The 13378-nt window shown below is 40.9% G+C and overlaps 1 protein-coding gene across 1 annotated transcript in view; it reads left to right on the top strand.

The window, feature by feature from the left end:
- Positions 1-5385: 5385 nt before the first annotated feature.
- The window catches only part of NCKAP1L (NCK associated protein 1 like), a 64456-nt gene continuing 56463 nt past the window's right edge, over positions 5386-13378 (top strand). The window contains exons 1-5 of the mRNA XM_004601567.2: positions 5386-5519; positions 6901-7011; positions 10051-10143; positions 12515-12571; positions 13044-13186. Of these exons, the coding sequence (XP_004601624.1) occupies positions 5418-5519; positions 6901-7011; positions 10051-10143; positions 12515-12571; positions 13044-13186 (506 nt within the window). The 5' untranslated portion in view covers positions 5386-5417. The remainder of the gene's footprint in view (positions 5520-6900; positions 7012-10050; positions 10144-12514; positions 12572-13043; positions 13187-13378) is intronic.

Genomic DNA, 13378 nt, shown 5'->3' with positions numbered 1-13378 from the left:
GGAAAAACTAAAGAGAGTTGGTTTTCTTGACAAGAACATTTTTACTGCTAAATATATCCAGTTGAGTAAGTTTTACAGTTTATCATTAATTTTCTCTTACTGAATCTCAACTGATTCTTCATGACTTTTCCAATTTAGTCTTTGAAAACATTTATTTACTATTTTGGTACTGGATAATCATATCGAGGGCCTCACACATGTGAAGTATACATTTTACCATTGAGCCACATCTCAACACATTCAATTTAGTCTTGATAATTCAACAAATAGGGTTGAACAGATAGATCAAGGGGCTGAGCACATGCTTTGCATGCAGGTGACCTGAGTTCGATACCTGGCACCACATGGTTTCCAAGCATGAACAGGAGCATTTAAGAAGTACTGATTAGGGAGTAACCCCTGAGCACTGCCAGGTGTGGCCAGACCCCATTCCCTCCCCTCCACAAACAAAACGAAAGAAACCCAAACCCCCAAATACTCAAAAAATTAATAAATTAATTGAGTGGCTACTGTGCCCAGGAGGTGGTTTTTTTGATAAATGTTTTTCCATATGTACTTGATGGGCTATTTGCACTAAAACCTCTTAGGGTTTATGTAAATGAAGACTTGTAAACGAATACTTCTAGTCCCACGATAGATCCCTGAGTCTCAGAAGTTTGGACTGATCTCAGTTTCTTAAGCATTAGAACAATTTTTTTTTTTTTTGCTTTTAGGGTCACACCCGGCGATGCTCAAGGGTTACTCCTGGCTCTGCACTCAGGAATTACTCCTGGCGGTGCTCGGGGGACCATATGGGATGCTGGGAATCGAACTCGGGTTGGCTGCGTGCAAGGCAAATGCCCTACCCGCTGTGCTATTGCTCCAGCCCCCACATTAGAACAATTTTTGAACCATTGTAATAGCCATGGTTTTCAAACTTGAGAGTGCTTTAGAATCACCTGGAAGGCTTGTTAAACAGTTCTTGACCCTACTCCACAGTTTTAGATTTAGTAGTCTTAGGCGAGGCCTGAGACTTTGTATGTTAACAAGTTTCCAGGTGATGTTGATGCTTCAAAAATAACTGTGAGGTCATCCGAAAGAACAAAAGCAACCGCTGTTGGAGAGGATGTGGGGAGAAAGGGACCCTTCTACACTGCTGGTGGGAATGCCGACTGGTTCAGCCCTTCTGGAAAACAATATGGACGATTCTCAAAAAATTAGAAATTGAGCTCCCATTTGACCCAGCAATACCACTGCTGGGAATATATCCCAGAGAGGCAAAAAAGTATAATCGAAACAACATCTGCACATGTATGTTCATTGCAGCACTGTTTACAATAGCCAGAATCTGGAAAAAACCCGAATGCCCTAGAACGGATGACTGGTTGAGGAAACTTTGGTACATCTATACAATGGAATACTATGCAGCTGTCAGAAAAAAGGAGGTCATGAATTTTGTATTTAAGTGGATCGGCATGAAAAGTTTCATGCTGAGTGAAATGAGTCAGAAAGAGAGAGACAGACATAAAAAGATTGCACTCATCTATGGCATATAGAATAACAGAGTGGGAGACTAACACCCAAGAATCGTAGAAATAAGTACCAGGAGGTTGACCCCATGGCTTGGAGGTTGGCCTCACATTCTGGGGAAAGGGCAACTCAGAGAAGGGATCACCAACTATAATGTAGTAGAACGCCATGTGGGGGAAGGGAGTTGCGGGCTGAATGAGGGCTAGAGACTGAGCACAGTGGCCACTCAACACCTTTATTGCAAACCACAACAGCTAATTAGAGAGAGAGAACAGAAGGGAATGCCTTGCCACAGTGGCAGGGTGGGGTGGGGGGGATGGGATTGGGGAGGGTGGGAGGGATGCTGGGTTTACTGGTGGTGGAGAATGGGCACTGGTGAAGGGATGGGTTCCCGAACTTTGTATGAGGGAAACATGAGCACAAAAGTGTATAAAGTGTATAAATCTGTAACTGTGCCCTCATGGTGATTCACTAATTAAAAAAAAAATATATATAAAGAATAACTGTGAGGGGTCTTTCTGCTTGCTGCTCCACCATGTGAGGCTTGCCTCTGGCTGACGTCAGAATGGAGGGTTCTGCCCTCCCAGCCGGATAGGTCCCGGCAGCCTCCACACCCGACCTGTGCCATGTCAAGGGCCCACACCTTAAGGTTCCGAAAGTGCACGGCCACTTATACAACCATGGTGTTTATTTACACAATAAATTACATGTTTCGCACAGTTGTTCTTGTCATTCTGTGAGGATGGGCAGAGAAAGTAGAGAGAAATCTCCAGCTTAATCCCTCAGCATTTCCGGTGGGATTAACTACAAAGATTTACCCACCACCCAGCACAGCAAGAACACTAGAAAAATACTGTCACTGTCACTGTCACTGTCATCCCATTGCACATTAATTTGTTCGAGTGGGCACCAGTAACGGCTCTCATTGAGAGACTTATTGTTACTGTTTTTGGCATATCAAATACGCCAGAGCTTGCCAGGCTCTGCCGTGCGGGCGTGATACTCTCGGTAGCTTGCTGGGCTCTCCGGGAGGGGCAGAAGAATCGAACATGGGTCGGCAGTGTGAAAGGCGAATGCCCTACCGCTGTGCTATCACTCCAGCCCTAGAAAAACAATGGGGGAAAAAACCGTAGAAGTTCATCAAGTTCAATGAGTGAAAACAGTGTCATTGAAGATATAAACAACATCAGTAAATCCTTAGACAGTGTCTTCAGTGACACTATGATGAGAATACTCAATGAGGATGTTCAATGAGTTTACTTGCACAGGTAGTCAGCAAAGCACAAGAAAATATGATAGTCAAAATGAAAAAACCTACTACCATCAGAAATGAAGAATATGGTAATATAAAAACTATAAAATAACTTTAGATTTTTAAAATAAGAAAATAGAAAATAAAAAAAAAGGAATAGAAAGTCAACAGCTCTGAACAGTAGAACAAGAGAAGCTGAGCAAAAGATCAAGGGACTCCAAGATGAGAAGGAGTACACTGCTAAGAAATAGCAGAAGTTGGAAATAGTCTGAAAAGAAATGAACAGCATATCAGAGAACTATGGGATGAGTTCAAGAGGAACAATTTAAGAATCATCAGAATCCCTGAAGAGCAGGAAGGCAAATGTTAGGAAAAAACAATACTTATAGAAATTATCCATAAGAAATTCCCAGAGTTTAGAATTATAGGCACCAAAATCCCAAAGGATCCCAGTGAAAAGAGACCCAATTAGGAAAACTCCAAGACATATTATACTTGCACTGTTGCACTGTGGCATTGTCGTCCCGTTGTTCATATATTTGCTTGAGTGGGCACCAGTAACATCTCCATTGTGAGACTTGTTGTTACTGTTTTTGGCATATCGAATATGCCACGGGTAGCTTGCCAGGCTCTGCCATGCGGGCGGGATACTCTTGGTAGCTTGCTGGGCTCTCTGAGAGGGGAGGAGAAATCGAACCCAGGTTGGCCGCATGCAAGGCAAATGCATTATACTCAAAATGACAAAATCCAAAGATAGAGACAGAATATCAAATATAGCAAGATAGAAGAGGAACTTATACACAAAAGGAAAGCCCATAAGATATATAGCAGGTCTATCAAATGAAACTCAGTGAGCCAAAAGAATATGGAAGAATATAGTACAAAAAAACAACAAAATGAACACCTCACCAAGAATATTCTATCCAGCTAGATTATTATTCTAATTTTAAGCTCTATTTAGAGCTTAATGGAAACACAGCAACTCAGGAAATTTATAGCCTTGAAACCAGTTTTTCAAGAAGTATATAAATGGCTCTGTGAAAAGACAGGAGAAATTTCCCATCATATGGCACTGAGTAGGGCACCCATTAATGTTTACACATGGTTGTCCTTTACTAGATTAAGAAAGGTAAAAAACACATAGCAATTAATCATCACAAATTGACTTTTATTTATTTATTTTATTTTCATTTATTTTTTTTTTCAGAGAAGTATCAAAGAGTACCTTTATTATTAGGGTTTAGGAATGTCTTCTTTTAAGTAATTAGAACAAAATTATTTATTTACAATTAAATGAACACTAACTGCACATCTGCAATGTATGGTTAATAATATTTGTTCTGACAAATTGACTTTTATTGATTTATTTTCTGATAATTCAATTTGCCATTCCTTCAAGTTTTATTGGACCAAGAAATGTAAATTTGTTATATGCCCGCCATGGGGGCAGTCTGGGAGGTGGGAGGGAATTGAAGGATAGAGGTGGAGGTAAGAGACATCGGTGGTAGGATTGGAATTGGAACATTGTATGCCTGAAGTAGCTGTATTATGAATATTTTTGTAAATCATGGTGTCTCAATAAACATTCCTGAAAAGAAGAAAAAGAGTAACTGTCAGGGGGCTTGAGCAACAGCACAGTGAGTAGGCGTATACCTTACACACAACAAACCTGCCTTGATCCCGGGCACCCGGTATGGTCCCCTAACCCTTGCCAGGAGTAATCCCTGAGTGTAGAGCCAGGAGTAATTCCTGAGCACAACTGGGTGTGGACCCAAACCAATACAAAACAAAATATGAGAGAGAGAGAAAAACAAAATATGAGAGAGAGAGAAAGAGAGAGAGAGACTGTGAGGGATATAAAGAAGTATAATATACATTCTGTGTTATTAAAGAGTTTGTGATATTCTTAGTGGGAGATAAGATATATAATTAACATGAACAAGTAAACAATATTATATTTAATATTTGACCATAGAATAGTTTGGGAGTAATTGGGATTTGATCTGAACCCTGAAAAAAGAACTAGTAGTGAATAATGTAGGCATTCTTGATTAGGACATAAAAGAGGGAAAACATAAAGGGCATTGGGAATGGGGTGGTGGTGGATTGATATACAGGTTCACATATAAGGATAAGGATAAAAATGTTGGTGTGAGGAGCTGGGGAGATTACTCAAAGGGGTGGAATGCATTGTGAGGCCCCAAATTTGACCCCTGTCGTCACTGGGTGTGGTCCTGTGGCTCCCAATATCACTGTGTTATATTACTGGACGTGTGTATCACTGGGAGGTGGTCCCTGGGTGCCCTAACACCAGTGGGGTGGCCTCCTAATCTCACTGCCCTGCAAAAGTTGGTGCTAGACTATGAAGAGCCTAGAAAAATCTGTCCCTCTCCCCACCCATTTTTTCAGTTTTACTAAAAATACTGCAGAGCCAGAAAGAGGAAGTCTCTGCCGCGGAGGGTGCAAGAGGAAGCGTAAGAAGATTCTGAGGGCCTGTGAGCCGCAGTGACTCGGGAGCCAATTGCAGACCAACAGGAAGACCAGTGCACCAACCAGGCTGGGTCCCTGTGCCTTGAGGGTGTCACCCCCCCAACCTGAAAGTGTTTGGGGAGACCAGGCTTTGCTGCCCAGAGGCTCCTCTCTCTCGGTGGCCGTCATGTCTCTGACCTCTGCGTACCAGCATAAGCTGGCAGAGAAGCTCACTATTCTGAATGATCGAGGGCAGGGGGTTCTCATCCGGATGTATAATATCAAGAAGGTAAGCCTGCGCATCGGGGCTAGAATGAACTGTTTCAGCAACAGTAGGGCGGGATTCGTGAGGCCTCAGGTCAAGCAGTGGGGACTCCCCACTCTGTGCCCGATGTCTGAGTTGCCTCCAGTTACACTAGCCAGAGTTAGGACTCAGACCGGAGGCTTCTTTTTCTTCCTCGGTGCGATTCCTGGGCCCATGAGCGTGTCGGCCTTTTGCCCGTTACAAGGGGAGAGGTAAAAGGTGGGAAATAATCGTGTTCTGAATCATTTGGATAAAGGTCTGGGGTCTAGAATTCCAGGTATTATTATTTGTTGCTGGCCCCTCTCCCACTCTGAAGATATCTAAAATGGTCTAAAACTTCAGAGGAAGCTTTTCTGCGAGAGTACTTCCTTAAAAGGGGGAAAAAGAGATTGAAAAAGGATAGGTGCCTTCTGAGGTCTGAGACATCTATGCTGAGGGTGGAGAATGCGTGTGTGTGGAATAAGAACGGTGGAACTAGTAGAAGCTGGTGGTAAGCCCTCAGACTAAAAGAGACAAAGACGGCGGGAGTGGGGGAGTCTTGGAAAGAGAAAACGGGGGACCTGGAGGGGACTTTTGTGCATTTTGTAATGAAGCCATCATCAGGAACATGATCCCTTTGTCTCCTGTAAGCACCCTTTGGGATGAAGTACTTATTTAGAGGATGTAGTTGTGACATTGGCTCCCTACAATGTCGGCCCCCTGAGTAGCTGCTTTCTCATTTTTTCCGGCTTCAGCTGAGGGGTGGGGAGAGCTTCCTCTTTGTACCGAGACTGAGCAGATATTAACCTTCACCCAGCAAGACAATGTACACGGGTTATTTTGCTCTCCTGATTGTTCGCTTAACACATTGATGTTGGCACTGCAATCTGTAAATTTATCACATTCAAGTGTGAGCCACCAGTGGTATGCCCAGAGTCAAAGTGTTATTGTCCTGCATCTTGTTCCTGATGTGCTCCTAGGCTTTTCTATAAAGAATCCCCAGATTCCCTTCCTTAGAGAGTGTAAAAATGAATGATGCGAATGTTGCTGAAAGTAGATAATGAACCAAACATGATGTCCTCTCAGTGTCTGTGTTGCAAGCCATAGTGCCCAAAGTAGAGAGAGAGTATGGGGAATATTGTCTGCCATGGAGATAGGGGGAGGGTGGGAAAGGGGGGATATACCCGGGATATTGGTGATGGGGAATGTGCACTGGTGGAGAGAGGGGTGTTTGATCATTGTGAGATTGTAACCCAAACATAAAAGCTTGTAACTATCACACTGTGATTCAATAAAATTAAAAAAAAGAATGAATGATGCATAATGTGAAGTATGTTTCTGAGGTGCAGGAGAAAGGGTTGAAACACAGTATGCTTTATCTGTGCAGACATGTTCAGATCCCAAATCCAAGCCGTCTTTCTTACTGGAGAAGTCAATGGAATCATCTCTCAAGTACATTAACAAGAAATTTCCTACCATTGATGTCCGAAACAGCACGGTGAGAATCTGACCTCTTTTTCCTGTTCTCTGAAAAACTCTTTGATTGAACGCTTCAGATTCTCTTAAGACTGCCTCTCTGAACAGTGAAAGGGATAAAGTATATTGTTTCTTTTGGGAGGGGGGTTGAGTTACATTGGGTGGTGCTCAGGACTTATTCCTGATAAGTGCTCAGAGACCATCCCTGGCAGGGCTTGGTGGAACATATAGGGCTCCAGGGATCAAACCTGGGCTGGCTGTGTGCAAGGCAAATACCCTACCCCCTTACTATTGCTCTGATCCCTAAAGTAATTTTTTAATTTTTGCTTTTTTGGGTCACACCTGGCGATGCACAGGGGTTACTCCTGGCTCTGCACTGAGGAATTACTCCTGGTGGTGCTCGGGGGACCATATGGGATGCTGGGAATCGAACCCGGGTCAGCCGTGTGCAAGGCAAACGCCCCTACCGCTGTGCTATCGCTCCAGCCCCCCTAAAGTAATTAAAAAAAATTAACTTCTTTCCTTCTTTCCTCCTTCCTTCTCTACCCTTCTTTTCCCTCTCTCTTCCTCTCTCTTTCTTCCTTCTTCCTTCCTTCCTTCCTTCCTTTCTTTCTTTCTTTCTTTCTTTCTTTCTTTCTTTCTTTCTTTCTCTCTCTCTCTTTCTTTCTTTCTTTCTTTCTTTTCTCTTTCTTTCTCTCTCTCTTTCTCTCTTTCTTTCTTCTTCTTTCTTTCCTTTCTTTCTTTCTTTCTTTCTTTCTTTCTTTCTTTCTTTCTTTCTTTCTTTCTTTCTTTCTTTCTTTCTTTCTTTCTTTCTTTCTTTCTTTCTCTCTTTCTCTCCTCTTTCTCTCTTTCTTTCTTTTCTTTCTTTCTTTCTTTCTTTCTTTCTTTCTTTCTTTCTTTCTTTTCTTTCTTTCTTTCTTTCTTTCTTTCTTCTCTTTCTTTCTTTCTTTCTTTCTTTCTCTCTCTCTTTCTCTCTTTCTCTCTTTCTCTCTTTCTCCCTCCCTCCCTCCCTCCCTCCCTCCCTCCCTCCCTTCCTTCCTTCCTTCCTTCCTTCCTTCCTTCCTTCCTTCCTTCCTTCCTTCCTTCCTTCCTTCCTTCCTTCCTTCCTTCCTTCCTTCCTTCCTTCCTTCCTTCCTTTCCTTCTTTCCTTTTTTCTTATCCAATGGCCATATTGGCAAAACAGGGCTTTTGAGCATGCTAGACATGTGATCTGCCACTTGAGCCACATCCCTGGCCTTCTCCACCAGCCACCCTCTACTTTTCCCTCAGGACTTTGACTCCTGTAGACTTAAGAATTTTGAAACAGAGCCAGGGAGATAAATTCAAGGACTGGAAACTAGTTTTGCTTGCAGGAGGCCTGGATTTGATTCCAAGTGCCACATGGTGCTCTGGGCAATGCCAGGAGTGACACTTGAACATTGAATGAGGAATAGCCCTTGAACTATACTAGGTGTGACCCAATAAAAAAACAAACAAAAGGACCCCAAGAAAATATTTCTAACATAGGGGTTGGAGAGATAGCTCAAATGACTAAATATGGGGCTGGAGTAATAGTATATTGGGTAAGGGGCTTGCTTTGGGTGCGGCAGACCAGGGTTTGATTTTCAGCACCCCATATGGTTCCCTGAGCCTGTGAGAAATGGTCCCTGAGCACAAAGATAGGAGTTATCCCTGATCACTACTGGGTGCGGCATCCCTGCACCCTGCCCCACCAAGGGCTGAATGCATGCTTTACATGCAAGAGAATTGGGTTTGAGCCCAAGCATCACGTGGTCCCCGGAGCACTTCTGGGAGTAACCCCTAAACACTACCAGGCTTAATTTTCAAACAAAAACAAAAGCAAAAATAACGACCTCCAAATGAGAAGGGGCCAAAGAGATAGTACAGTGGGTTAGGCACTTGCTTTTCACATAGCTCACCTGGATCTGATCCCTACTAGTACACGGGGTCCCCCAGGTAATCTTTAATCACAGAGCCCAGAATAAGCCTCCCCACACAGCTGGATGTGGCCCCCAAACAAAAAACAAAATAAACAAAAAATTTCTGAGACAGGATGAGAACACTTAATTTTTGTAGAGGAAGATGGTTTCATCATTCCAGTAAAATACAAGTTTTGTTCCTATTTCCCAGGCTTATCTTGCTAATTGTCTTAGAATTATGCATCTAGCAGGATATCCTTTCCTTTTCCCTCATGAAAGAAATATAGCCCTAGATTTACCTTACCTGAAGCATCTTCTCATTTTGCTGCTTCTAACTTAACTGTAAATAATAATTTATATTTTCCTCTTTCATTGGAAGGGACCTTAAAATTTCCCATCAGTAGTCTATATCTAGTTAGGATCACATTCATCCATCATTTATTCTTTTGAGAATCTTTGTTTAAAAGAGTGTCAGCACACTGGAGATTTTTTTTTAATTTAAATTTATTTATTTTTAATTAGTGAATCACCGTGAGGGTACAGTTACAGATGTATACACTTTTGTGCTTATGCTTCCTTCATACAAAGTTCGGGAACTTTGTATGAAGGAAGCATAACCATCCCTTCACCAGTGCCCATTCTCCACCACCAGTAAACCCAGCATCCCTCCCACCCTCCCCAATCCCATCTCCCCTCACCCCACCCTGCCACTGTGGCAGGGCATTCCCTTCTGTTCTCTCTCTCTAATTAGCTGTTGTGTTTTGTAATAAAGGTGTTGAGTGGCCACTGTGCTCGTCTCTAACCCTTGTTCAGCCCGCAATTCCCTTCCCCCACATGGCCTTCGACTGCATTAAAGTTGGTGATCCCTTCTCTGAGTTGCCCTTTCCCCAGAATGTGAGGCCAGCCTCCAAGCCATGGAGTCAACCTCCTGGTACTTATTTCTACAATTCTTGGGTGTTAGTCTCCCACTCTGTTATTCTATATACCATAGATGAGCACACTGGAGATTTTTAAACTCCATTTTTCAATTCAATTTCAACCCTTTTAAGAACATTTCAGGTTTAACTCCTGTTCTTCTTGGGTTACTTTGATCAACTCTCATCTTGTTTTGTGTTTTAAATTTAATTTTATGTTTCTTTTAGCAACATTTAGGACCAGTTCATCGGGAAAAAACTGAGATAATTAAATTACTCACCAATTACTACCAGTCATTTGTGGATGTCATGGAATTTCGGGTGAGTTTGCCTATCCAGATTCCCACTGCAGACATTCTTCTTCAGAGGCTATTCTTTCTTTAGTCAAAGTTCAGTAATGTTGTTTTATATTGTTTTTTTTATAACAATATAAGAAAAATAAGAGAGGTGTACTACATGGGAGGATATTTAAGATGTATAGTTAAATGAAAGACAAGTGCAGAATAGAATAGAATAGAAAACACTTGTATTTCTATTTAAAAGACATATAAGGTACATGCATATATGTGTATTGTATTCATATATACAAAGATCTAGAATAATAAAAATAATTACTGTTGAAAGTGAATTATAATTTTCTTTAGTTTATTACATTATAGTTTTTGTAATTTGGGGGGAGGACTCACTTGGTAGTGCTCAGGAATTACTTTTGACAATGCTCAGGGCACCTTAACCACGTGCAAGGCAAGTACCTGCTATACTATTTCTCCAGCCCCAAGGGAAGACCCAACCATTTTTCGTTTGTTTTTGGGCCACACCTGATGGTGCTCAGGGCTTACTCCTGGCTCTGTGCTCAGAAATCACTCCTGGTGGGCTCAGTAGACCTTATGGAATGCCTAGGATCAAACTCAGGTTGGCTGATAAGCACCCTACCTGCTGTGCTGTCTGGTACCCAAAGTTCCCAATATTTTATTACAGATCTATGAAAATATCCCAAGTAGTGTAATGAAGATGATTTTACTCTTGTAGATTTTCTAATTGTTCACATTTTGTCACATTTGCTCGTCCTACTCTATTTTTTTCCAGACCATTTGAGAGTTAGTTGCAGGCATCTTTCCCTCCTTAAGTACTTTTAGCATACATATACTAAGAACAAAAATATTTTGTTATGTAGACCTAATGCAATCAGGATACTCAGAACTCTAACAGCTACAATGCTATTAGTTAACATATAGCCCATGTTTACATAATTGTCTGAACAATCATATATTGAATTTAGTTGTCAGGTCTTTTAGTATTAACTTATAATAGTGTCCAGCCTTTTGTTTTGTTTTGTTTTTTTATGGAACGGATTTTTAAAAGACTCCAGACTATTTATTTTTCAGGTTATTCTCCAGTTTGAATTTATCTGATATACATTGTTAGGTAGTAATACAACATGGGTGATATTTGAGTTTAGTTAGTTTTATTTGAGTTTAATAGTGAACATGTACTATTTCTGTAAATATAAAAACTATAAAAATTATTTAATATACCATGGAATATTACACTGCCATTTTTATGCCACAGACGATTAAGAAATTCTCTCTTTTTCTCTCTGAATAGTGTTATGTAAATTTGGAAAAATTAAGGAAGTAGTCAGCTTAATCAGTGCCTGAATAGATAGCAGTACTTCTACATTAAAAGAAAAACTAAGGAAGAATATATCAGGCTGTTAAACTGTTTACCTAGGTATTAGCACAGGGTAGAGAGTAGTTACTGATATGGAGGGACGTATCTATAATAAATAAAAATATTTAGGTAAAATTAAGTATGAAAAAAATCCCTGTCATTTTGATGTGAGGATTAAATTAATATACATAAATCACGTAGTATGTATTCAATACATAGTAGATCAGTAGACTTACATAAGAGACAATATGCTCATTGGTTAATGATTAATTTCTGAAAACAAGGGATGAAATATAAGAACCAATTCACTTGGAGTTTGAATTTTGGAATTTTAGCCTATCAGATAATCTGCATATTAAAATTGTATTGTGGGCCCAGGATTCAATCCTGGCATCCTATATGGTCTCTTGATCCTGCTAGGAGTAATTCCTGAGTGCAGAGTCAGGAGTAATCCCTGAGTGTCAACGGGATTTACCTCTCTCCCCCCAAAATATTGTATTGTGTGTGGGCATATGGCTGTCTATGTGCATGTGTGTAGTAAGAGAGCAGAGATGATCAGGGAAAGTGTACGGTATAAAGTGATTTGTGAAAGCCCAAGTTTTTGGCCCACTGACTGCTTATTGAGGATAAACTCTCAATTATTATAATAGTAATGCCATTCTTATGCTATTCAGTGTTTTTCTAAGAGTGTTAACCCTTTTCCTCTAATTCAGGTAGTATACTCCTTCTCCTTATTTAAAATTTTTTTAAAAAAAATTGAGTTACAAAGATGTTCATGATTGGGTTTCATCATACAATGTTCCTTCATCCTTCCCTTCACCAGTGTACATTTTCCACTACCACCAATGTCCTTAGTTTCCATTCTGCCCCCTTCCCCCAGCCTACATCTATGGCAGGCACTTTTCATATCTCTCTCTCTCTCTCTCTCTCTCTCCCCTTTTGGGAATTGTGGTTTGCAATGCAGGTACTGAAAGGTTATCATGTTTGTCCCTTTCATTCTTATCTTCAATTCTATCCCCAGGATCATGTATACGAACTTCTCAACACCATTGATGCCTGCCAGTGCTATTTTGATATTGTAAGTTTTTGCAATTCTATTATATCCTAGAGCCACTAGAAAAGACCAGTTCTTGGATGAGATAGGGGGGGATGGGACTGGACAAATGGCTTTTTGTAATACTTTTGTAAGAAGTGCTGACATTAATGCTTGTTTACATATTTACTAGAGCAGCAATGTGATTTATTCAATACAAACTCTCACAAAAGTCTTATTCCAGCTCCTCTATTCCAAGATATCACCTTGTTTCAGTGCCTTCTTATATTTTGAGCTTAGTTTTAGCCACAGAGTTTTGTCCCTTCTGAATTTTCTCCTTCTGAATCTTCTCCTTTCTGAATTTTCTTTAGTTTTCTCCTTCTGAATATTCAATTCAATTACTTTCTCCTTTTGTACAGACCCATTTCAGAGTCTGTTAAACACTCTCTGGAATGGTTGGGGAAAAAGGAATTAATAGGCCTTGCTGTTCTTGTCTTCTTACGTATTTTCTTCTTAGACTCTCAACTTTGACTTTACTCGGAATTACCTGGACTTGATTGTTACTTATACCTCAGTTATTTTACTTCTGTCACGGATAGAGGATCGGAGAATACTCATTGGTACCTACAACTGTGCCCATGAGATGGTTCATGGGCATAGGTAAGTTACGGGGAAACTGAGATAAATGATCTCAAGGGTGTGGTTACAAAGAAGGTAGGTTTTTTCATGTGGGAACTGATTACCTAATTAGTATTTCTGAAAGTTGGCAGTATCTCCCCTTGAGGATGCTGGAATTATTCAGGGGTGGTGGTGGTAATAGTTTTGGGTGCAATTCGTGGATATGTTCTGTTG

Source organism: Sorex araneus, chromosome 2 (genome assembly GCF_027595985.1).
Source record: "Sorex araneus isolate mSorAra2 chromosome 2, mSorAra2.pri, whole genome shotgun sequence".
NCBI lineage: Eukaryota > Metazoa > Chordata > Mammalia > Eulipotyphla > Soricidae > Sorex > Sorex araneus.
Note: the sequence above shows the minus strand (reverse complement) of the source record. Positions and strands in the feature narration are given on the sequence as shown.